Source organism: Oncorhynchus mykiss, chromosome 7 (assembly GCF_013265735.2).
Source record: "Oncorhynchus mykiss isolate Arlee chromosome 7, USDA_OmykA_1.1, whole genome shotgun sequence".
Lineage (NCBI taxonomy): Eukaryota > Metazoa > Chordata > Actinopteri > Salmoniformes > Salmonidae > Oncorhynchus > Oncorhynchus mykiss.
Window position 1 is genome coordinate 50,695,995 of NC_048571.1, and position 26,878 is coordinate 50,722,872.

Genomic DNA, 26,878 nt, shown 5'->3' on the forward strand with positions numbered 1-26,878 from the left:
CCACCGGGGCGGTGCACTCACATCTGTAGCCATGAAATGCTTTAAAAGGCTGGTCATGGCTCACATCAACACCATCATCCCAGAAACTCTGGGCGTAGTCCAATTCACATACACCTTAACCAAATACATTTAAACTCAGTTTTTCACAATTCCTGACATTTAATCCTAGTAAAAATCCCCTGTCTTAGGTCAGTTAGGATCACCACTTTATTTTAAGAATGTGAAATATCAGAATAATAGTAGAGTGATTTATTTCAGCTTTTATTTCTTTCATCACATTCCCAGTGGGTCAGAAGTTTACATACACTCAATTAGTATTTGGTAGCATTGCCTTTTAAATTGTTTAACTTGGGTCAAACTTAGCCTTCCACAAGCTTCCCACAATAAGTTGGGTGCATTTTGGCCCATTCCTCATGACATTCCTCCACGCACACGCTTTGATTTCAGTCTGCCAACAAATTTACTATAGGATTGAGGTCAGGCCTTTATGATGGCCACTCCAATAACTTGACATTGTTGTCCTTAAGCCATAAATGTTTAATGCTTTTCGACCTGCCCCCAAATTAATGTAATTGGTTCAGAGTTTGTTTTGATATTTTAACCTGCGTGTGGTCGCATTTGGTGTAGAGGGACAAAATAAATGTATGCACGATGGCACACGCGCACAGCTGGTTTGGGTTCCGTGTAAAGGCATTTCCACCGTCATTTCTCACATGATGAATTGTACACACAAAAAGATCCCACCATGTCGAACGAACAAATTGTCTGTCGGCATTTATCAAATTGTACTGACATATACTGTTTCCATCTGCACGGTCGTGACTTTTTTTCATGCATCACCTAATTCATGAAGTGGTTGGGTGGAAACCTGGTTATTGTGAAAGAAGGATGGCAAATGTTAAACTGTATTTCTGGAATAAAGTTATATGTGGGATATAAGAAAGAATCTTTGTCGCTCGTCATTTATATATTGGGCTCCATTTTAACAAACCATACGCAATGGGAAATCTACGGGCAGGCGCTATAGGTTCAGGTGTGTGTAAGGAATATTTGTACTATTTTCACTATCACAGTTATCCGCGCACTTGCTACGTTTGGAGCAAAATGGCTATGTTTTGATGAATAAACAAGTTGTGGGTGTGTCGAGGCTTGGCCTCTCAAGGGCCTATCAGAACGTGCAGCATGGCAAAACATATGGGTGTTTTCAGTTTATGTATTGCCTAGGAATCAACTAATCAACCAATGTTACACGGAACCCAAACCAAACCGGCTGCGCGCGTGCGCCACCCTACACCAAACGCGATCACGACACGCAGGTTAAAATATCAAAACAAACTCTGAACCAATGTCATTCATTTGGGGACAGGTCGAAAAGCATTAAACATGTATGGCAATTTAGCTATTTAGCTTGCACTTGCTAGCTAATTTGTCCTATTAAGCTAGCTTGCTGTTGCTAGCTAATTTGTCCTGGGATATAAACATTGAGTTATTTTACCTAATATGCACAAGGTCCTCTACTCCGACAATTAATCCACACATAAAGCGGCCAACCGAATCGTTTCTAGTCATCTCTCCTCCTTCCAGCCCTTTTCATCTTTGAACTTATATGGTGATTGGCATCTAAACTTTCATAGTATTACCACGACCACCGGCAAAACAGTTTGTCTTTCAATCACCCACGTGGGTATAACCAATGAGGAGATGGCACGTGGGTACCTGCTTCTACAAACCAATGAGGAGATGGGAGAGGCAGGACTTTCAGCGCGTTCTGCATCAGAAATAGAACTGACTTCTATTTTAGCCCTTGGCATCGCAGACGCTCGTTGGCGGCGAGCAGTGTGGGTGCAAAAATTGAATAACATGGATTTCAAAATTTATTTTGCGATGCTCACGCACGCGACGTGTCTGGTCTGGTCAGCATGTCAGTCTGTAATCGTTTGTTAAATGGCTTACAGAAATGAAATAACAAAATGTAGACCTATACCATCTTTGCTAAATACGTTAACTTCAACCCATTTGCAGTCCACATTGTTCTAAGTAATTGCATGGCTTCAAAGGCAAATGGTGCTATGCTTTGAGAACTGAAATACTGGTGGATGTTGTGACTGATATCCTGCAATAATTGGCTGTTGAGACTATAGTTTTTGTTGTTATTCTTGGAATTCACTATGCCTATTGTAAATTGCATTTAATAAGCTTGATTAAATTAATTATTGATAAGGCCTAAAAAGAGAACGAATAATTCTAATCAAATTCTAAACCAAATGAAACAACTTGTTTTAAATAGGCTGTGTCACACTTACAGGCACCAAAAATGGTTCCCTTTGGGCATTTAATATTAAAACAAAGCAGACCATGGAGGGTTTTATGCACATCCAAAACGAGACCTGCATGGCTAAAATAATGTGGGCCTACAATGCATAGATAAACAAAGGAATGTCAGCTCACTGTTTTACTCCTCTTAAACTTGATATTTTAATAAAGCTTTGGTGATTAAGATGTATATCCAAGTGGTCTCGGGAGCCAAACCCTTTATTGACAGTCTAGACCAGTGGTTCCTAAACTTTTTATAGTCCTGTACCCCTTCAAACATTCAACCTCCAGCTGCGTACCCCCTCTAGCACCAGGATCAACGCACTCTCAAATATTGTTTTTTTGCCATCATTGTAAGCCTGCCTCACACTATATGATACATTTATTAAACATAAGAATGAGTGTGAGTTTTTGTCACAACCCGGCTTGTGGGAAGTCACAAAGGCACAAATAATAATATAACAATAATCAATTATTTTTTCTCTTTATTTAACCATCTTGCATATAAAATCTTATTTATTAATCGAAAATTGTGAATAACTCACCACAGGTTAATGAGAAGGGTGTGCTTGAAAGGATGCTCATAACTCTGCAATGTTGGGTTGTATTGGAGAGAGTCTCAGTCTTAAATCATTTTACCACACACAGTCTGTGTCTGTATTTAGTTTTCATGCTAGTGAGGGCCGAGAATCCACTCTCACATAGGTATGTGGTTGCAAAGGGCATCAGTGTCTTAGCAGCGCGATTTGCCAAGGCAGGATACTCTGAGCGCAGCCCTATCCAGAAATATGGCAGTGGCTTCTGATTAAATGCAATTTTCACAGAACCGCTTGTTGCCATTTGGATGAGGCTCTTTTGTTCAGATATCTGTAAGTGGAGTGCAGGCAGGGCATGAAAGGCATAACGAATCCAGTTTGTCTCATTTGGGGAAAGGAACTGCGTAATTGCGCACCCAACTCATTCGGGTGCTTCGCTGTATCACATTTGACATTGTCCTTAAGCTTGAGTTCATTTGCACACAAAATGTCATACAATGATGTAAAGTCCTATGCATTGTCCTTGTTAATGCAGTCAGAGAAGAGCTCCAACTTCTTAATCATAGCCTCAATTTTGGCCAGTCGTGTGAGAAACTCATCATCATGCAAGAGGTCAGTCAAGTGAAAATGGTCAGTGTAGAAAACTTTAAGCTTGTTCCTCAATTTTTTTTAAACGTGTCAATACTTTGCCCCTTGATAACCAGCGCACTTCTGTATGTTGTAAAGGCGTTACATGGTCGCTGCCCATAGCATTGCGTAGTGCAGAAAATACACGGGAGTTCAGGGGCCTTGCTTAAAAAAAGTTTACCATTTTCACAACATCTTTTCAAGCTGCATTCCCTTGGCCGCAAGAGCCTCTCGGTGGATGCTGCAGTGTACCCAAGTGGCGTCAGGAGCAATTGCTTGCACGCGCGTTACCACTCCACTATGTCTCCCTGTCATGGCTTTTGCGCCATCAGTACGGATACTAACACCACCAAAGTCCATTTGATATCGCAAAGCTGTTCAATATGCTCTATACCAGGAGCTGCGCCAGGCTGGTGTCAACAGTGTTGTCTGTTGACTCATCCAGTTGTAACGCATAGAATTCACTGGCTTGAGTGTGAAGCAGTAATTCTTTCAAAACATCTGCCATGTCACTGATGCGTTGTGAAACAGTGTTGTTTGATGGGGTCATTGTCTGTATACAGTGCCTTGAACTTTGCGACCTTTTGCCACATTTCAGGCTTCAAACATAAAGATATAAAACTGTATTTTTTTGTGAAGAATCAACAACAAGTGGGACACAATCGTGAAGTGGAACGACATTTATTGGATATTTCAAACTTTTTTAACAAATCAAAAACTGAAAGATTGGGCGTGCAAAATTATTCAGCCCCCTTAAGTTAATACTTTGTAGCGCCACCTTTTGCTGCGATTACAGCTGTAAGTCGCTTGGGGTATGTCTCTCTCAGTTTTGCACATCGAGAGACTGAATTTTTTTCCCATTCCTCCTTGCAAAACAGCTCGAGCTCAGTGAGGTTGGATGGAGAGCATTTGTGAACAGCAGTTTTCAGTTCTTTCCACAGATTCTCGATTGGATTCAGGTCTGGACTTTGACTTGGCCATTCTAACACCTGGATATGTTTATTTTTGAAACATTCCATTGTAGATTTTGCTTTATGTTTCGGATCATTGTCTTGTTGGAAGACAAATCTCCGTCCCAGTCTCAGGTCTTTTGCAGACTCCATCAGGTTTTCTTCCAGAATGGTCCTGTATTTGGCTCCATCCATCTTCCCATCAATTTTAACCATCTTCCCTGTCCCTGCTGAAGAAAAGCAGGCCCAAACCATGATGCTGCCACCACCATGTTTGACAGTGGGGATGGTGTGTTCAAGGTGATGAGCTGTGTTGCTTTTACGCCAAACATAACGTCTTGCATTGTTGCCAAAAAGTTCCATTTTGGTTTCATCTGACCAGAGCACCTTCTTCCACATGTTTGGTGTGTCTCCCAGGTGGCTTGTGGCAAACTTTAAACAACACTTTTTATGGATATCTTTAAGAAATTGCTTTCTTCTTGCCACTCTTCCATAAAGGCCAGATTTGTGCAATATACAACTGATTGTTGTCCTATGGACAGAGTCTCCCACCTCAGCTGTAGATCTCTGCAGTTCATCCAGAGTGATCATGGGCCTCTTGGCTGCATCTCTGATCAGTCTTCTCCTTGTATGAGCTGAAAGTTTAGAGGGACGGCCAGGTCTTGGTAGATTTGCAGTGGTCTGATACTCCTTCCATTTCAATATTATCGCTTGCACAGTGCTCCTTGGGATGTTTAAAGCTTGGGAAATCTTTTTGTATCCAAATCCGGCTTTAAACTTCTTCACAACAGTATCTCGGACCTGCCTGGTGTGTTCCTTGTTCTTCATGATGCTCTCTGCGCTTTTAACGGACCTCTGAGACTATCACAGTGCAGGTGCATTTATACGGAGACTTGATTACACACAGGTGGATTGTATTTATCATCATTAGTCATTTAGGTCAACATTGGATCATTCAGAGATCCTCATTGAACTTCTGGAGAGAGTTTGCTGCACTGAAAGTAAAGGGGCTGAATAATTTTGCACGCCCAATTTTTCAATTTATGATTTGTTAAAAAAGTTTGAAATATCCAATAAATGTCGTTCCACTTCATGATTGTGTCCCACTTGTTGTTGATTCTTCACAAAAAAATACAGTTTTATATATTTATGTTTGAAGCCTGAAATGTGGCAAAAGGTCGCAAAGTTCAAGGGGGCCGAATACTTTCGCAAGGCACTGTAGTTTTTTGGGCCTTTCCCCCCAGCATTGTCCCAGCCATATCTGCAGCAGCAGAAAGAATGAAGTCCCCCACAATAGTATGGGGCTTGCCTGTCCTAGCCACTCGGTAGCTCACCATATAAGACGCTTCTAGCCCCTTCTTATTAATGGTATCTGTTGCTTTTATACATGTCTTACTACACGAAAGTCATGTTAATTCTCGCTCATAAAACTCCCGTGGCTTATTTTTCAAATTGGCATGTTTTGTTTCTAAATGTCTGCACAAGAGGGAAGGTTTCATCGAGTTGTGAGATAATATTTTTGCACATATAACACACTGTGGCTGAGGGAAGGCCCTACTCCCAATATAAGTGAACTCCTAATCAATGTAGTTCTCATCATGTTTGCGCCTCTAAGATGGTCCAACGTCCCTGTCTATTGTTCGGTGCTTTCCCAGGTAAGGGGGCAGTAGCTCTTCGGCTGCATCAGATTCACAACTGTCAGTGTCCATGCTAGCTGGGCTAACAACAAATGTAGAATTACTAATGCTAGCATTGGATGTGCTCGTGGAAGCAGAACAACTTGTTGTCGACAGGTGCAGGTGTAGTACTGCTGGTAGTAGCAGTACTACCAGTAGAGCTGGTATGTGTGTCTATGGACGCGGGCCTTACTTTTTAAAAGAATTTATCAATTTTCGAGCAAACGGAATGAGCAGCAGCTACATTTGGCTAAATAGTGGAATTATCGCGAGAGAGTAACGGTTAAAGGGATTGGATGTTAATTATTTGACTAGACTACCTGTGTTTGACTTTGTGTTATTTCGCTGAACTCTAGATGGTTTAATTTTATTTTGGGCAGTGAAACGAGGCTAATCAGGCTAGAAAAAAAACTCACACAAATGTATAGCCCTGTTGGAAAATATAATTTAATTTAATTTTTTTATTTTATGTGAATCACATTTTTATTTGGCGTACCCCAGGTTGGAAATACCTGGTCTAGACTACTTATATATATATATATATATGCATGCACCAAAAGCACATTAGGCTACTCTTGTTTCTATCTCTATTAGTGCTGCATGAAACTAGCACTTTGCATGTTTTTAGGGACACACCTCAAATATTACCACCCCACCCATCTGAGCACAAGCGAGCTGATATAAGACAGGTGAATTGCCGAACCTGGTGGAAGGATGGAAAATGCCAGTGTGATAGTTTTTACATGACGAAATTGCAAACTAACATGTGTTTGACACTAGCACCGTCTTAACGCCAGCTGAAAATAGAGCCCATTATGTGTATAGTGCAAAGTGAGTGTTAATGTGCATAAAATGAAAAGGATATTTGTTAGGCAGTGGTTTTTACTGTTTAGCCCGCGGTGCAGCCGTCACACACCACCCCTCTAGTTTCCAGCTGGCGGGCCAGCAGGAAAGGAAGTCAGCCGTGGCATTGTCCTTTCCCGGGACATAGCTGATGGTGAACCTGTATGGCTGCATGGAAAGGTACCAGTGGGGGATGTGGGCATTGGAGTCCTTTATCCTGTCCATCCACTGCAGAGCACCGTGGTCCATCTCTACTGAGAACTTCCGGCCAAAGCGAGAGTACCTGAACGAATCTAAAGACCACTTGACTGCCATGCACTCCTTCTCCACTGTCAAATACCAAGCCTCTCTCGGCAACAGCTTCCGGCTGATGTAAGGAATTGATCATGTAATTTCAGATGCGTGAAGCTAGCCTGATGATATCTCTCAATATTTGCCACCGTTAATTGGATATTTGAGTGATATAAAAGGGAACTATTCCTGACAAGTGTAAGTGCTTTAGGTTCATTTTCCTTCCTTTGTGGGCGCTCTGCCTGTCAAGCATCAAAAGGGTGCATTTGCAGATGAACTGTTAGCTGATAACGTTCACTTTGCAAGCTACTGGTCGAAACGTTGTACAGTTGGCTAAACATAGTGGTAAGGAGACCTAATGTACTTTTTCCCCCAACCAACGTAGGCTTACATAGCGAAGTTGGCTAATATTATCCTCTTTTGTTTTTAAGAGTGTTTTATCACGATGTCAAGCACATTCCAAAAGCCTAATCTCTAATAAGGCAAGCTAAATGTTGCTCGCTTAGCTATCTAGCTACATGCCAAATGAATAGGCTACGCTCACATATCTGAAATGATATGATCAATAAAAAGCATGCAGTTACTTGCTGTGTAACTCTGATGGTAGTGATGATATTAAAGCAAAGCAGCTCTAACATTTATTTAACAATCCCTTGAAAACAGCATGTAGTATAGTTGTCAATGTTTTTTTTTGCGGAGCTGTGGGTCTCCTCCCCCGAGCAGCCAAATCAAACACATTGCAATGTATTGTGACGTGTATTGATAGCGACCTATAAATTACTCTGTCACGTTTGCCATTCCTCATCTGCTGATCCAAGGCCTGTGTTGTGTGCCCGTGGCCTCAGTTAAACAATAAGTCATTTAAACTAGAAATGATAATCCCTCTCTCTCTCCATCCCAGGTCTTGGATTTAAGGTGGCATTCTATGACTACATTTTCCCCCAACAGAGTAAACAAATCCATCAATAATACAGCTGTGTATATCAGCAGCCATTTGTTGTGTATTTCAGTGTAGACCAGGGTTGGGTAACTTTGATGGGGGTAAGGGCCACAAAACATATATGAAATCACGATGGCCGCAGTGGCTCGCGGGTCTGTGTACCCACATCCCCCGCCCCCCCCCCCCATATTCTACAGATTTTGCCATTGGGTGTAGATAAAATGTGTGTGTGTGTGGGGGTGGGGGGGGGGGGGGGGGGGGGGGGCAGTGTTACACTAGCTTAATCCCTTAGATCCTTATAGAATATTTGATTATAGGGCTGTGTTCCCCTTGCCTGTCTCTTGATTAATCACCCCTGGTGAAAAGAGGTGTGTGTGTGTGTGTGTGGTTATGAACAATGATATTATTATCCCTTTGTGTGTGGTTTCAGGTCAGCTATACAATGATTCATTTTCAGTGGAGGTAGTAGTGTGCACCTGATACTTTAGCAGAAATTCATTAGTTGTACCAGAAACTCGTTAGAAAACGCTACAGCAGTCCTGATGTGGCCTGATGTGTTTGTAGTTTTCCAGTGGTCCAGCTGGGGGCAGCAGACCAGGCTCGCTATCTGTCACCACTGCAGTATGCATGCTAATCCCATTGGTGTTGCCATGGTGACGGGGCCCAGTGGTGACGCAAGAGAGGCCTAATGAAGTGGAACGCAGAGGGCAGTGTTGAGCCGAGAGATGTAAGTAGAGAGACAGAGACAGGCCTAGAGGAAGGGGGAGAAAGAAAGGAAGAGAGTAGTACACTTATTTACAATGTGCTTATCACTATCTCAATAATTCAATAAGTATGTTGCATGTTTTGTCATTCATAGTTGAGACCATTTACTCAGTTTATTAGGTACACCCATCTAGTACCAACTCGGACCCCCCCCCCCCCCCCCCCCCCCCCCCCCCCGACTCCAGAACAGCCTGAATTATTCAGGGATTGCAAATGTTGCTCAATTGTTATCAAGGGACCTTATGTGTGCCAGAAATTCGCCACACCATTAGACCTGTACCGTTGACAGCAGGCAGGATGGGGCATGGATTCATGCTGCTTACGTCAAATCCTGACTTTGCCATCAGCATGACGCAACAGGAACCGGGACTAGGCAATGTTTTCCACTCCTCATTTGTCTAGTGTTGCTGATCGCATGCCCACTGGAGCCGCTTCTTGTTCTTAGCAAATAGGAGTGGAACCCGGTGTAGTATTTTGCTGCAATAACCCATCCGTGACCAGGACTGATGAGTTGTGCGTTCCCAGATGCCGTTCTGCACACCTGTTGTACTGTGCTGTTATTTGCCTGTTTGTGGCCCGCCTGTAAGCTTGCGCGATTCTGGCCATTCTCCTTGGACCTCTCATCAACGAGCTGTTTTTGCTCACTAGTCTGCCGCTGACAGGATGTTTTTTGGTTGTCGCACTATTCTGTGAGGCCGGACGTTTCTGAGATACTGGAACTGGCGATCATACCATGCTCAAAGTCACTTAGGTCACTTGTTTTGCCCATTCTGCCGTTCAGTTGAACAGTAACTGAATGCCTGTTTTATATAACAGGTCACTTGTTTTGCCCATTCTACCGTTCAGTTGAACAGTAACTGAATGCCTGTTTTATATAACAGGTCACTTGTTTTGCCCATTCTACCGTTCAGTTGAACAGTAACTGAATGCCTGTTTTATATAACAGGTCACTTGTTTTGCCCATTCTGCAGTTCAGTTGAACAGTAACTGAATGGCTGTTTTATATAACAGGTCACTTGTTTTGCCCATTCTACCGTTCAGTTGAACAGTAACTGAATGCCTGTTTTATATAACAGGTCACTTGTTTTGCCCATTCTACCGTTCAGTTGAACAGTAACTGAATGCCTGTTTTATATAACAGGTCACTTGTTTTGCCCATTCTAACATTCAATCGAACAGCAACTGAATGCCTGCTTTATATAACAAGCCATGCGACTCACTGTCTGTAGGAGCGAGCCATTTTTGTGAACGGGGTGCATGTTCTGTCTGTCAGAGTGGTGAGTAAACAGGCAGGCAGTTATCAGGTAAGTCAGTACCAGGAGAATGTTTACTGACTGGGAGCCCTGATGGCCCTGGTGACCATGCCTTTAGCGTAGTGACAACTCTCTCTCATTAAATAACAGTATAATTCGGTGTCCTAGCGGAGACTAGCGCTTAGGGAGAGTTTCAGCTGCTGGTAATGAAGGCCTTGATCTAGTATCAGATTATCCCTGATCCTAACCTTAGCAATCACGGGTGGTGAAATATATCTGATCTAGGACCAGTGGTTAGGGTCAAGGTATACATCCTCCATGTAGCCTAGCTCCATCCCACTGCTGCTCCTTTAATTGATTAATGAGCCTGTCGTTAACCCTGCTTCATTAGGCTATCCAGAGGACACACTTAGCAGGACAAAGTTTGACATAAACATGCTGAAGAGTTCATTGAATAATTAGCCATTTCTGCATTCAACACTAGTACATGGTGGCTCAGTCAGACGAGGCAGAGGATACTGTAGTTGTGTGTCCATACTGAAACCCTACCCACTGTTGGGGGGCTTAAGGATATCTGCAAGGAGGGCTCTGTTTGGAGGAAATATATTCACTAATCTGGTTGAGGGATTTAGGGGACCAACTGTTGCCTCTTACTATTACCCTTATTTCTCTCCAGTGTGGTTTGTTGGGCCTGGCAGCCTGGGACTGTGGAGTTAAGGAGAGGGTGGTGGTGACATGCTGACCTGAAGCTGTGGTTCATAGTGAAGAACGTTTTGGGCTTATTGATGATATCGCAGAGATGCAGCGAAATGGGCCATTATCTGGTCCAGGTTTGTTAGGGTGTGTACTATTAGGGTGTGGAACAAGGAAGCTAGTCTAGCTAGCTTATTAGCCCTACTGGCATACTGACATTGTTGTGGGATCCTCAGTAGAGTAGCGGCTTGATGTCAGACAGAGACTAACAGTAGGTTGACCTGGTCTTACATAGCAGGCCATGTCAACTGTCCAATCCCTTTGTTGTCATGCTACTGTACAGACTGTCCTGTCTTCCCATAATGTAGTGATGTCAATGGACTGTCCCTACCAGCTGAGAGACTCTAAGGGATGCTGGCTGCCCTTGTCTTTTAGCAGCAGGCAAATTATTTAGGCCATTAGTGATTAGCTCAAGGACGTGGTGCTACCGCTCATCTCATACTGGGCTCTCTGCGGTCAATGACTCATGAAGTCAGCAGAACAAGCACTTTCTAGAGGTGTGTGTGTGTGTGTGCACATGTATACACACAGTATGTTGAGTATGTGAATGTACCTGTGTGTGCTCCTGTTTGTCATTTGATATCATCTTCAGTAGAGCCCGACAGATAAATCTGTTGACCGATATTATCGGACGATATTAGCCTTTCACAGAAATATTTGTATCTGTCTTTATTCCACAGATAAAGCACCGATATTACAGTGCCTTAGGGAAGTATTCAGACACCTAGACTTTTCCCCACATTTTGTTACGTTACAGCCTTATTCCAAAATGGATTAAATAAAAAAATATCCTCATCGATCTACACACACTACCCCATAATGACAAAGTGAAACAGGTTTTACCAAATGCACAGCAAAGTGAAAACATCTTTGACCAAATGCACAGTACCAGTCAAAAGTTTGGACACACCTACTCATTCAAGGGATTTTCTTTATTTCTACTATTTTCTACATTGTAGAGCAGGGGTGTCAAAGTCAAATGGACGGAGGGCCAAATAAAAAAATCAGCTACAAGACGAGGGCCGGACTGTTCGAATGTTCATTGAAAATTTTTTAAATGACGCATATAGTCTAGTGAACCTAATTGAACCTACTGAAAACCTAACAAATATATTACAATATGATCAGATAAATAAAGCAATATTTTCTTATGGCTCTGTCAGTAATCTTTAATTTTCAACAGACACAAAAGACAAATTTCCTTTATATAAATATCCCCATAACATGAACATTAAATGAAAGAAACCGGTATTCAAGGCACCATCAGTAGACTATATTTTCTATTTTAGCAAAAGTGGGCTAAATTTACTTCAAAGAAAAAACAATAATAGCAATTTTCTATCATCCACTCAACTGAAATATTTTTAAAATATAATTGGATTGAAATACAAAAAAATAAAGTGCAAAAATCTATTAATCAAAAACAACACTTTGTTTAAGGAGAAGTAACATGCAGTGAAAACAAATATTAAATTTTAACTTTTAAACTTGAACTGAGTAAAAACTCTAAATATGTGATTGCACAGTAATGTTCACTTGTTTGAGGTTGAGGGTGATACTTGGTGGTGTCCCATCTTTTCCACAAGTTCATCAATGTTCGGGGTAAGGCTCTGAGCTGAAGAAATCCTCAGAATTGAGTGGAGGTGTTCAGCAGTAAGTCGACTTCTGTGTGATGTTTTGTTCAGGTTCATCAAAGAAAACAGTTGTTCACACAGGTATGTGCTGCCAAACATAGACAACGTTTGAGCAGCCTGGATGCGCAGCTGGGGCATTGTGCCGGGGAGGAAACGGGCGAACTCCGCAGCACCCACTGCCGCATATTTTGCCCTCAGTGCATCATTGCATTGGAGGTCAATCAACTCCATTTGGAGGTTTGGTGGTGAGCTTTCCACGTCAACAGCAAATGGGTTACCGAGCAGTTCCAACCTGCTTTTTTGTGCTTCAAAGTCAGCAAATCGGCGTCGAAAGTCAGCGGCAAGCATACCTATTTTATCAGCCAACTGTGTGCTCGGGAACGCACTGGTAGAGAGCTTCTCTTTCATGGTCTGGCAGCTGGGAAAGTGGCTCAAATTTTCTTTCCGCATCTGCGTCTCCCACAGAGTCAGTTTGGTTTTAAATGCCTTCACTGTACTGTACATATCAGAGATGACACGATCCCGACCCTGCAGCTGCAAGTTTATTGCATTCAGATGACTCGTAATGTCACACAGAAAAGCCATTTCACACAGAAACATTTCGTCTCGGAGTTGTGTTGTGTCTTTCCCTTTGCTGTCCAAGAACAGACAAATCTCCTCACGAAGCTCGAAACATCTTTGAAGCACCTTTCCCTGGCTTAGCCATCGCACCTCTGTGTGATAAGGCAAATCACCATGCTCCGTTTCTAACTCCGTCAGAAATGCCTTGAACTGGCGGTGATTCAAACCTTTGGCTCTGATAAAGTTAACTGTGCGCGTGATGATGCTCATTACATGCTCCATTTTCAAGGCTTTACCGCACAACGCTTCCTGGTGTATGATACAATGATAAGCTGTCAGCTCACCTGTCGCGTTTTCCTCTTGCATCTTTTCCCGTATCTTCGCCACCAGTCCGCTCCTGTGTCCACACATCGCAGGTGCTCCGTCGGTTGTCAAACCCACGAGTTTTTCCCAAGGCAGCTCCATCTCATTTACACATCTTGACACCTCTTCATACAAATCATGCCCCGTAGTTGTGCCATGCATAGGACGTAAAGCCAAAAACTCCTCTGTCACGCTTAGGTTGGAGTCCACTCCGCGGATGAAAATTGACAACTGGGCAATGTCAGAAATGTCGGTGCTCTCATCCACAGCCAAGGAATATGCAATAAAATCTTTTCCCTTTTTCACAAGCTGCTCTTTTAGATTGATGGACAACTGGTCTACTCTCTCGGCAATGGTGTTTCTGCTCAGACTCACATTTAAAAAGAGTTGCCTTTTTTCTGGGCAAACTTCGTCACAAACTTTAATCATGCAGTTTTTGATGAAATCCCCCTCCGTAAATGGCCGGGCTGATTTAGCGATCTCTTCTGCCAAAATAAAACTGGCCTTTTGTAGCCTTTGTTCCATGTCCATATTCTTGTTTTTGTCCGCGTGTTTCGTTTCATAATGTCGTCTCAGATTATACTCTTTCAGTACCGCCACACTTTCTCCACACAGAAGACACACAGGTTTTCCAGCTACCTTCGTGAACATATACTCCGACTCCCACCTTGTTTGAAACCCCCGGTTCTCAGTATCCACCTTCCGTTTTGCCATTTTTGATGGGTATCTGAAAGTTAATTTTACTGTGATGCTGACGACTGCTGTGCCAATAAATATTGAAATGAAGCAGCCTACTGCTCGGTGCGTCACCTTTGCATTGTGGGAAATGTAGTATTGGTGCGTGTAAAAGATCTGCGGGCTGCCGGCTTGCTGCGGGCCGGTTCTAATAATAAATCAAGATCATCCCAGGGGCCGTAAAAAACCTTCTTGCGGGCCGGATGTGGCCCGCGGGCCTTGACTCTGACATATGTGTTGTAGAGTAATAGTGAAGACGTCACAACTATGAAATAACACGTGTGGAATCATGTAGGAACCAACAAAAGTGTTAAACAATTCAAAATATATTTTAGATTCTTCAAAGTAGCCACCCTGACAGCTTTGGACACTCCAAACGTTTGACTGGTACTGTATTAAAAATCCAAAATGGATACCTTATTTACATAAGTATTTAGACCCTTTGCTATGAGACTCGAAATTGAGCTGGGGTGCATCCTGTTTCCATTGATCATCCATACGCTATCATCCTCCTTACGATCTAGGAGTGCTGATGGTGGTGCTAGCCTGCTCAGACGGGCAGGCTAGCTGCGGGTCTGTCATGGTCAGACTGCTGCTGGAACTGTCCTGTTTGTTTGTGTCTAAGACTATCCATTGGCCTGGGGAAACTGTTTTAGAGGTTAAGACACAATGATATGCCTGGATGGGAGAGGGTGGGCCAAATCCAGACTTTACTTCCAGAGAAGGTATATGGTAGAGGGCACACACACAGCTGTAGGAGGTTTTCAACGGGGGGAAATAATGTTATCATTCATGCAGGGACAAATCTCAGAGCATCAAAGCAATTGACACTTTCCAGTGGCTGGGCCCAAAAGCCAGAGGACAGAGAAGAACAGGATGAGTTTGAGGAAAGGCCATTAACTTTAACACAGTGGAGACACTGATGACGGGTATCTGTCACAGCAGGAGAGGAGATGTGGTGAGGGAGGTTCTCGCATGACTGGATGGATGCAGTAGCCTTCATTGCAGTACACTAAGAGCAGTGTGCTAGAAGTCTGTGCTAAGCTTGCTACCTTAATCATTGTATTAGAGGCCTCTGGCTTTATTTACCAGCGGAGTAGTCCTGCACAGTGATGCGCACACACTGTTTCCATGGCAACACAATCTGGTGGTTTTAATTCACCAGCAGACTCTTTGTTGGCCCGATAAGGCCAAAAAAATGGCTCCTCAGCATCAAACCATTCAAAGATTGTGGTTAGAATGTACAGTGCTGTCAGAAAGTATTCACACCCCTTAACTTTTTCTCACATTTTGTTGTCTTAGAGCCTGAATTTCAAACACAGATTTAACCACGAAGACCCGGGAGGTTTTCCAATGCCTCACAAAGATTGGCACCTATTGGTAGATGGGTAAAATTAAAATTAAAACAGTAATTGAATATCCATTTGAGCATGGTGACTAAAACCGTTACAGAGGTGAATGACTGTGATATGAGAGAACTGAGGATGGATCAACAACATTGTAGTTACTTCACAATACTAACCTAATTGACAGAGTGAAAAGAAGAAAGTGCAGAATTCTGCCTGTGCGGAATAAAACATTCCCTAACTTTCATCCTGTTAGCAGCAAGGCACTAAAGTAATACAAATGTGGCAAAGCAATTCACTTTTTGTCCTGAATACAAAGTGTAAGGTTTGGGCCAAATCCAATACAACACATTACTGAGTACCATTCTCTATATTTTTAGGCTTAGTTGTGGCTGCATAATGTTATGGGTATGCTTATAATCATTAAGAAATGGGGAGTTTTTCAGGATAAAAAAAAATAAATGGAATTGTGCTAAGTACAGGCAAAGTCTGAGGAAAACCTGGTTCTGTCTGCTTTCCACCAGACACTGGAAGATGAATTCACCTTTCAGCAGGACAATAACTTATAACAAAAGACCAAATCTACACTAGAGTTACTTACCAAGAAGACAGTGAATGTTCCCGAGTGGAAGAATTACAGTTTTGACTTAAATCTACTTGAAAATCCAGGGCAAGACCTGAAAATGGTTGTCTAGCAATGATCAACAACCAATTTGACAGAGCTTGAAGAATTTTTGAAAAGAATAATGGGCAAATGTTGCACAATCCAGGTGTGGAAAGATCTTAGCGACTTACCCAGAAAGACTCAAAGCTGCAATCAATGCCAAAGGTGCTTCTACAAAGTATCGACTCAGGGGTGGGAAAACGTATGTAAATGAGATATTTATTTAATTTAATTTTCAATAAATCTGCTAAAATAAATTTTCACTTATGGGGTATTGTGTGTAGATGGGTGAGAGAGAAACACTGAATGAATCAATGTTGAATTCAGGCTGTAACGCAACATGTGGTGTAAGTCCAGGAGTATTAATACTTTCTGAAGGCACTGTATCTGTCAATCACACAGAGGGATCTACATCATACAGAAGCACAGAATCTCACACACACAATAAAAACCATGGATCTTATTGGAGGTCAGTATCCCTCTGTCCTCCTGCTTGTTCTGATGGGATTTTGTCATTGAGCTCACTGAATCATTATTGCACCACCGTATACAAAAATACACTGTAAAAAAAACCTGAGTCCATGGCAAAAGGTAGTGCATGTGCTCATCATATCACAGCATATGTTAGCATGTGCGAACGCTCTCCCAAGGACTGTGTCGCTGTGACGTGTCAAGAGGAAACCGTTTGGCTCCTCTCTCTCTGACGAGCATTGTGTCAGCGGCTAACAGTTAGCCTTTCCACTGTGTGTCTGCGAGACAGATGGCCTAGCTGTGGGCGGGGTCTAAGCCACCAGGCAGCACTGGGACGACAGGACTGACTGGCTACAGCCCGGGAGAGAGGGAGCTAGCCAGGTACCCCTCCGAGTGACTATGGAAGGTGTGCAATGCAGTGTCAAACAGACGATACAAAGACCAAGAGAAAGAAACATGCATAGAGCGAGAGAGAGATCAGTCCAGTCTACTCAGTTATATTATGCTTATTCACGTCCGACTGGTTTCTATGGACGTGATGAAATGGGCTGAGAGTTGTGTTCACTCGAAATACATGACATCCGTGTTGTTTGGATTTGTCGTTGTTACATGGCATCTGTATTCCTGTGATGTGTTGTGATGTACTTAACACACATCTTCCTGTTTGTCTGGCTGTCTACAGGAAACAAGCTGAATAAGGACCTGAAGCACTATCTGAGCCAGCGATTCCAGAAGTCCTCTCCGGACCACGAGCTGCAGCAGACCATCCGAGACAACCTCTACCGCCACGCCGTGCCTTGTGAGTAGCACACCCTTTTATACTCCTCCTCGTCGTTCTCTTCTTCCTCCTCATCTTGATGTCATTGATTTGTAGCTTTGCAAGGACTGTGCTGTTTGGTGAAGCTTCACACTGGACATTGGTGATTTTGGCTGGTCATACTCATGTTGCTGTATGTCTCTTAGTCATCTGAATGGTTGTCAGGTTTTAAGGGAGCTTCTTTCCCCTCAAAAATAAAAAAATACTTAGATTACTATTTGAGTCGTAAGCACTGGACAACACACAAACCGCAGTAGATGGTGGTCTCCTCCCACTGACGATTGGAACCAGATTAATATGGAGCTCATGCGCTCAACCCTCGTCATTCATTAAATCAGCCAGATGTTTAGTTTTCAATACTATGTGATTAGAGCAAGAAGCTCCAGCACACCCCATGGTCGATAGGCCAGGAGGTTCTCCCTCCGCTCGATCAATAGGCAGAGTGATTAAACGCACTACGTCTTGATCAGATCCTCACGCACATCTTCACTCCTATTTTTTCTCACATTGTACAGTATGTCATGATGTCCAAGGATTCAGGCCTGTTTTCTGTGGGGCAGCTGTCCTGTATAGATTGTGTGAAGGAAATGCAGAGGTACCTTGAGGCTTCGAATGTATCATATTTCTCAGTGTCAATAATGTTTCACAGTGACGTGGGGGGACCGATAGTGCAACATTGCGATAGATCAAATTCTATTTGTCACATATGCCGAATACAACAGGTGTAAACCTTACCGTGAAATGCTTACTTACAAGCGCAGTTTTAAGAAAAATACCCAAATCCAGCTGTGTGGACCAATCCCTGTACAGCAGCTGGGATTGTCATCTTCCTCATGATGGAGATGGAATTCCCTAGTGATCGTGAGCTGGCCATGACACTCAAACAGATGGAAAGAGAGAGAAGGAACTCGATCAACTCATAGTACATAGTGAGACTGGTTAAAGATGTGTAGTTAGCGGCAGCCATTTTGCATCTGTCATTAATGCATGGCAGGGTTCTCGTGGTTCACCCAACCCACAATTCAATGGGTCTACTGCATTATCAGGGCCTTGAGTAGTAGGGGCATGTCAACAATGTTAATTACATGGCTCTCTTTCAATGCTTTGTTATCCAAGCATGTTTTCTAATGCCCCCAGATAAACCATCAAAGTCTACTCCTATAGTGCAAATTTTCTCTTCATTGCAAAATAGGTAGAATTGCAGGAAATTAGCTTTAAAACTGCAATTCTTTTTCTCAGCAAAATATATAAAATCTAGCTTTTAAACTGTATAATGTTCTTTCTGCCCATGGCAAAATGTGTAGAATTGCAGGAAATGTGCTTTAAAACAGCAAAATGTCTCTGCGGCCAAGAAAAACACCTACGCCACGCTAACCACTGCTGCTGAAATAAATCCTACGGGGAACACTGTCCTAACAGGACTTTTTCCTAAGGATTCTCATCATTGGGTATTCAATTAGTTTATTCATGACCCTCTCACGCAAATTGCTATCTGTATTCCAGGGGCTTTTTCCTCAGGACTTTATTGGAATTACCCAGTGTGCCATATGTCAGCCAGACAGGCCTGGATTGTGCTAGTCTGGTCATAATGGCCATTTTAATTACCAAAGGCCTAGCTCTTCTCTCTGACTCTTATTGACACCCTGATAAACTGTATTATGGTTAACCAAGGAAACATATCACCATCAAGGTGTACCATTTGTACTTTGTGATATGTCGTAATAAGAAGAATACCTAGCTAGGAACATTATTTTGATTGGTTCCCACTGGCTGTTGGTGAAATTTACATTCCCGGATAATCGATTTACATTTATTAATTTGATTAATTTATTCCAAAAAGATACATTATAGATTCGAGAAGAGGATGTGAGAAGGGCACCAAGACTGGTTATGTTTTCAGCAGTGGTTTGGTTTCTCCACTGGTCATCTCCAGGCCCTGGAGACTGGAGGTCAGTGTGTGGTGGTATAGTTGTGTCCATGGGTCAACTCATGTGTGCATGAGGAGGCTGTGATTAATGGACAGAAAGCAGCTGGAGGTGACAGATGGCCTCACCCTACTCGCTCTGCTCTACTGGGGACATCCTCCTCAAGCCTCTCGTCTCCTCTATGGTGCTCAAACCATGCAGCTCAAACTCCCCTCCCTCTCGCTCACGCACACACACACACCATCAAGACAATGCTTGACTCCACTCTATCATCATTCATGTAATCAGACAGCGTCTGTGTGTGCAGCTGCTTCTTTGGTTAACATGCTGAAGCTTTGAAAGGCTGACCAGAGTGTGGCCCTACCAGGTGGCCAGTGACCAGAGTGTGGCCTTACCAGGTGGCCAGTGACCAGAGTGTGGCCCTACCAGGAGGCCAGTGACCAGAGTGTGGCCCCACCAGGTGGCCAGTGACCAGAGCAGGGGGGTGGGGTGACTGACAGGGGATGGGTGACAATGAGGACATGTGACCCTGACAGAGGAGAAATTTGTCTGGGGATGTCTCAAGTGTTTTGTCAATGAACCCTAGTCTGTGTAGTAGAAGTTTTCTCAGGTCCAATAAGGCTGTGTCTAGACTTGACAGTTCATGCAGCTTTAGGATTCTGATCATAGAGTTCTGATCATGGAATCCTAAACGAGTCATGCATCTACACCTACATTTAAATGTGTTCAGATTACAGATTTCCGTGCTATAATAAAATGCCAGTATGCATTCTACAAATGTGGAATAGGCTAAATATGATGATGATGATGATAATAATAATAATAATAATAATAATAATAATAATAATAATAATAATAGTTAGCAAGCAACACTAAAGAGATTTCAAACACGTTAGCATAACTCTAGCCAAACAAAAAAATATTTGTTCTAAATATTAGCTAGCTGGCTAGCAGTTATGAGGCCAGCAAACACATTCCTCACACGCTAGGAACATACTGTATTTCCTCCAACGTTATAATGAAAAGGTGCCTCAAAACACACGTTTTCTGGAGAGTGCTGATGACGTTGCCCACTGTATGCACTTTCGGCAGCCTGATTGCTTCCAGACTGAGGAGAAATCCGCACAATGCATCCCTGACCACCTTCTGAAGTGGTCAGCCAGATCTGAACACAACCTGTCTTTTCAATGCCATCTTTGTATTCTGATAGCATATGCCACATGTAAGTGTCAAGTGTAGACACGACCAAAGTTTGACCCGGACCTGACTGGATCGATCCTTTAAAAAAAAGAATGGGGACCCGAGAACAATCATAACCAACCCCAAATGGGAGCCGAGTGACAAAAAAAATCATGTTTATCAGCCAAGTTGCTCATCTGGTTAATGAATGGGTCTTTGTATGTTGGCTAAGCTTTCTACAAGTTAATAAATGAACCTTATTAGCGTGAAATAAATATGCTACAGATTATGCAGAGCCATGACCGGGTCCACTTGGGTCTATCTGCTGTACTTACATAGAATTGAGACCCTATAACAATCAAACATGAACTGACCCAAAAACCTAGGGACAAGTTTACATTTTGGACTCGGTTCGGGTTTTGGGTATTCTGGTTCGGGTGGACCCGTGAAGACCTCTACTGTGTAATACTGCCACAAGTTGACAGATACAGTAGGATGTAAGTCTTATTGGCTTATAGGACCGTGCTATTGGTTTAGCGTATTAGTGTTGATTGACCTGATAGGATTTAGATGGGAGAAACACTTTAGTCCTGGACAACATGCCTTTAATTAAATTATGCCATGTACTTTGTATCCCCTCTCCTTCCCTTAGCAGAGCCAGGGTTCAGTTCAGCCGGTGTCTCTCCCTGCCCTTCTACAGATCAAAACACCTATTGTTGTCCTGAATGGGAAATATCAGCTGCTACAGCATAGAAGACCAGTGTGATAACTATAGTTCCTCTTCTGTCTTTCCTCCTATCACATTGTTGACTTCTCACCTACCACACCACAGCCCTTCTCCACCTCCAAATATCACAGCCCGTCTCCACCTCCAAATGCCACAGCCCTTCTCCACCTCCAAATATCACAGCCCATCTCCACCTCCAAATACCACAGCCCGTCTCCACCTCCAAATACCACAGCCCACTATGTCGCTCTTTCTTTTTTTTCCTCTCCAATCTTCCGGCGTCCGTCGGCTTCCCTGCGGTCACCTAGTGCTCATTCCCAATCCCATACCTACTCTCAATCCTGACTCCCACTGCTGTAGCTGTGGCTGCTGTTCCCTCTCCTCCCCTGTTGTTTTCCACTCGTCGCTGTGATCAGCTCAGCAGCAGCAAAGCTCTCCTCACTGGGTTTGTGCCTCAGCCTGCCTGCGCTGCATAGAGAAATCAGCAGGATCCCCGCTACAGTCTGGTAGCTACCACTCTACTCTCTCTCTCGCTCCCCCACTCTTTGCATCAAGGCAAGTGTGCTGTGCTTTGTCTGCTGTTATTTTTCCACTGTTTCTTTCTCCTAGATGACGGGTGGCTGGAGAGGTGCAGTGAGCAAGTGAGCGTGTGTGTGGGGAGGTGTGTGATGTTTCACCATTCTTGAATATGGTGGATGGCTTGCATATAGGCTAAAAGGATGTGGCGGGGGTGGGGTCAAGGTTGCGTTGGGGGTGGGGTTGGAGAGGGGGATGGGCAGAAGGGAAGAGGGAGGATGGAACTAAGCACACGCGCAAGCATGCTCAGCTATGTAGCTAGCACACAGGCACAGATGGGGACTGCTAGTAGCACGTTTTCCCTGCCTAATTTTACCCTGCAGGATTTGTATGTAGGACCTGCTTTTCACAGGCCTCTCTGTATAGGGCTTGACATTAATGCTAGTCCGCTTGTCTGGGACGAGTAAATAAATAATTGTCGGACAAGCAGAATATATATTGAAGTTGTCTGAATAGAAGTAAAAAATATCACACAACAATCACAATATCAAACAAGGCAACAGTAAACATGTCATCCCCCCACGAATGATGCTGCACCCCCCTTGGGCCAATTGAGATATTGTGTGTGACTAACAGATTTCAGTTCATTACTCCCACCTTGGGCCAGTCAGTGTCGTTTTGTAAATGCCAGATCTTTATAGTATGACTCTTCATTCACCCAAGATTCGTCAAAATCGGCCCCTTGCTTTGTGAAATATTGCGTGTGACTAACGTACGAACGAACAGACGGAGACATATCCACAGCCCCCTTCCCGATTTCATCGTGGGGGACAACAATTATTCAGAATTTAATTGGATCAGTGTCCTCTGGATTCGATGTGTTACGCACTGTATCTGTTCTCCCAATCAGTGCAGAACATACCGGAGTAAAATGATCATTGGTAATGCGTGTGTGCAGAGCACATCGGAGTAAAATGATCATTGGTAATGCGTGTGTGCAGAGCACATCGGAGTAAAATGATCATTGGTAATGCGTGTGTGCAGAGCACATCGGAGTAAAATTATCATTGGTAATGCGTGTGTGCAGAGCACATCGGAGTAAAATGAACATTGGTAATGCGTGTGTGCAGAGCACATCGGAGTAAGATGATCATTGCTAATGCGTGTGTGCAGAGCACATCGGAGTAAAATGATCATTGGAAATGCGTGTGTGCAGAACAGATCGGATTAAAATGACCATTGGTAATGCGTATGTGCAGAACACATCGGAGTAAAATGATCATTGGTAATGCGTGTGTGCAGAGAATGAGAGACATTGCAACAGCAGGTAGCCTATAAAATGATAAACAGACTAGATAGCCAAATCAAAATATACAGTGCATTTGGAAAGTATTTAGACCCCTTGACCTTTTCCACATTTTATCTTTCAGCCTAATTCTAAAATGTATTAAATTATTTATTTACTCATAAATCTACACAAAATATGCCATAATGGCAAAGCAAAAAACAAGTTTTTAGTAAATGTTGCAAATTTATTAAGAATTTAAAATAGGGTTCTTGGTCTCCTCCCTGACCAAGGCCCTTTTCCCCCCGATTGCTCAGTTTGGAAGAGTCTTGGTGGTTCCAAACTTCTTCCATTTGAGAATGATGGAGGCCATTGTGTTCTTGGGGACCTTCAATGCTGCAGAATTTTTTTTCTACCCTTCCCCAGATCTGTGCCTCGACACAATCCTGTCTCAGAGCTCTACGGACAATTCCTTCCACCTCATGGCTTAGTTTTTGCTCTGACATCCACTGTCAACTGTGGGACATTATATAGACAGGTGTTTTGCCTTTCCAAATCATGTCCAATGAATTGAATTTACCACAGGTGGACTTCAATCAAGTTGTAGAAACATTTCAAGGATGATCAACGGGAACAGGATGCACCTGAACTCAATTTTGTCTCTCATAGCAAAGGGGCTGAATACTTATGTAAAAAAAAATATTATTTCACCTTTATTTAACCAGGTAGGCCAGTTGAGAACAAGTTCTCATTTACAACTGTTACCTGGCCAAGATAAAGCAAAGCAGTGCAACACAAACAACACAGAGTTACACATGGGATAAACAAAAGTACAGTCAATAACACAATAGAAAATTTATATAAAGTGTGTGCAAATGTAGTAAGATTAGGGAGGTAAGGCAATAAATAGGCCATAGTGGCGAAATAATTACAATTTAGCATTAACACTGGAGTAATAGATGTTCAAAAGATGAATGTGCAAGTAGAGATACTGGGGTGCAGAGGAGCAAAAAATAAATAACAATATGGGGATGAGGTAGTTGGGTGGGCTATTTACAGATGGGCTGTGTACAGGTGCAAAAATCACTGAAGCTGGAGTGAAATATCTCCCTCGCTAACTTTAAGCTGATGCTGATTTTTGCAATTTGTTCCAGTCATTGGCAGCAGAGAATTGAAAGGAAAGGCGGCCAAATGAAGTGTTGGATTTGGGGATGACCAGTGAGATATACCTGCTGGAGCGCGTGCTACGTGTGGGTGACCAGTGAGCTGAGATAAGGCGGGGCTTTACCTAGCAAAGACATATAGATGACCTGGAGCCAGTGGGTAAATAATGTATTTCTGTTTTTTTTTTTTTTAATACATTTAAAAAAGTATCTAAAAACTTGTTTTCACTTTATTTATTTAACACCATTGCATTTTATCGGTGGCAATTTGAATGGACAGAGATAACATGACGAGATCCAGAGGCCCATTGATGTGCCATTCATCCGCCGCCATCACCTCATGTTTCAGCATGATCATGCATGTCCCCATGTCGCAAGGATCTGTTCACAATTCCTGGAAGCTGATAATGTCCCAGCTTCCATGGCCTGCATACTCACCAGACATTACACGCATTGAGCATGTCTGGGATGCTCTGTATCGACGTGTGCGAAAGCGTGTTCCAGTTTCCACTAATATCCAGCAACTTTGCACAGCCATTGAGTTGGAGTGGAACAACATTCCACAGGCCACAATCAACACCCTGATCATCTGTATGCGAAGAAGATGTCGCACTGAATGAGGCAAAAGGGGATCACACTAAATGCTGACAGGTATTTTTTTTTTACAAGAATTTATGCTTTTGGTTCCCCTTTACGTCTGTCTCTATGAACGTTTCACGACCCTTTGACCAATGAAATGTATTCAAAATACCTTTTCATCAAAACTCTTCAGTTCATAGGCTCTCAAAGTTGTCTGTCAAACCCTGTATCTCCACCATGGCTCTTGAAGTGAAGCACACGGCTTCACCCTGAGGATATTTTGCTCGTGGGTTCTTAGTGAGACGCAATCAGAGGTAAGGTGCACTTTAATTACCTTCTGTCTTTGTAATATTATATATTTCTGGAGTAAGACGTTTTTCTCAGATATAATTATGTTGTTCAAATTGTGTTTCGAGCGCATTGTTGAAATTGTGTTTAGAGTGCAAATCAAATGGCTAGGTAGCTAACCCCGAATCTGATCAAGTTTAATCTCCTGATTTTGGCTCCCCATATGATCTCTGCTTGTTGGCTAACTAGCCACCTTGTCATTGGCATAAAGTGTTAACAGATTAATCAGATGTGTGTTGCAATGGCTAACAAGCTATCACATTAGGTTGCCACTAGATAAGCTGGCTAAACTAGCTCGCTGCAGTGTCAACCATGTAGCTAGCTAACGCTAACTAGATGAACCGGGACGTCCAGCGCAGCATCCTCCCACTCCATTGCTCTCCTCTCACTCTGTGTGTGTCGAAATGTCGTACTTTTTTATGACAAGGCCTATAAGCGCATCTGTAGTACAGTCAGTGTATCATCTCAGTAAGCGTTTTGGACCATGACTAGAAATACATTTTTGTGTGTCTTTTTATTTACAGCTTGTAGTGGCACATCCGAGGGGGGGGGGGGGGGGGGGGGCAGCCAAGACAATGAAAATACCCTTCCAAGTGAAAAGGAGAGGTTCAGAAGGAAAGGAGAATTGAGGGTAAATCCTATCTTGGCATCAAAAAGATGATTGAGTTGACTATGGCAATGTTTGATTTATTACGTACATGGTTCTTACCTGAATACCTACCTTGATGTTTAATTTCATGCTGGAATGTGTCTGATTTGCATACTAGTAACATGACCGATGGTGACATTTTACATTTTGGTTGTTGTTTGAACACTAACCTGATCCTCCTTGATATTTCATTCTGAGTGAAAAATGAAACATCGCATTTAGTGTAAATCTTTTTAGTACGAGTTCACCATCACATGTACTTGAAATTATATTGTGAAATGCATTTTTATTTATGGTATTAAAATTGTACAATTATTACAATGTCTCGAGTACCATTTACCTTTTTATGAAATTGAACACATTGATAGATATTAAGTCAACTTCGATTAAGACTGTAATTGAAGCTTTGATGTCAGTCTTCAATGGAGACTACCTGTGCTGGAGGATATCTGCAAGATGGTGCTGGCAGGCTTAAATTATTAATGCATGTCAAATCAATTGCACTAAGTTGTTGTCCTATTTGTTTGCTGTCTCAGTTTACAATAAAGTGTACAAAAAAAATAAAAAAAATACCAGACTAAATGTGTAATTAGTTTTCTTACTGAATACTTTTTTAATCTTAAAGCTTAATTTGACTTTTTTTGAGTAAATTACAATCTAAGTAATAGGACTTTTACTTAAGTACAGATTTTCAGTACTCTAACGGATAGCGTACGGAATGTAGCCTATTGGAATATAATCAAATACTAAGGGGCCTATTGCAACTATTGATGGCACGAGATTATCTCTAGTTTATGTCTCGCTAAACCTTCAATATGCACTAAATTCACCTGCACAGCTTATCTCAATTGCAACCGTTATTGGTTCCCTCATTACCGCTCTCTAAAAGATGTCGGTGTCCCGTCAGTGTTACCTTAGTCAGAGATCTGTGTATGTAATGGCACGATGCTCATGTCTCCGCCCTATCAA

General features: G+C 42.7%; 1 protein-coding gene across 7 annotated transcripts in view; it reads left to right on the forward strand.

Annotated features, from left to right (window-relative positions):
* The window catches only part of magi1b (membrane associated guanylate kinase, WW and PDZ domain containing 1b), a 201,436-nt gene that overhangs the window by 98,803 nt on the left and 75,755 nt on the right, over window positions 1-26,878 (forward strand). For all 7 annotated transcript variants that reach the window (XM_036983448.1, XM_036983452.1, XM_036983450.1 and 4 more), the window contains exon 2: window positions 17,404-17,520. In XM_036983448.1, the coding sequence (XP_036839343.1) occupies window positions 17,404-17,520 (117 nt within the window). The remainder of the gene's footprint in view (window positions 1-17,403; window positions 17,521-26,878) is intronic.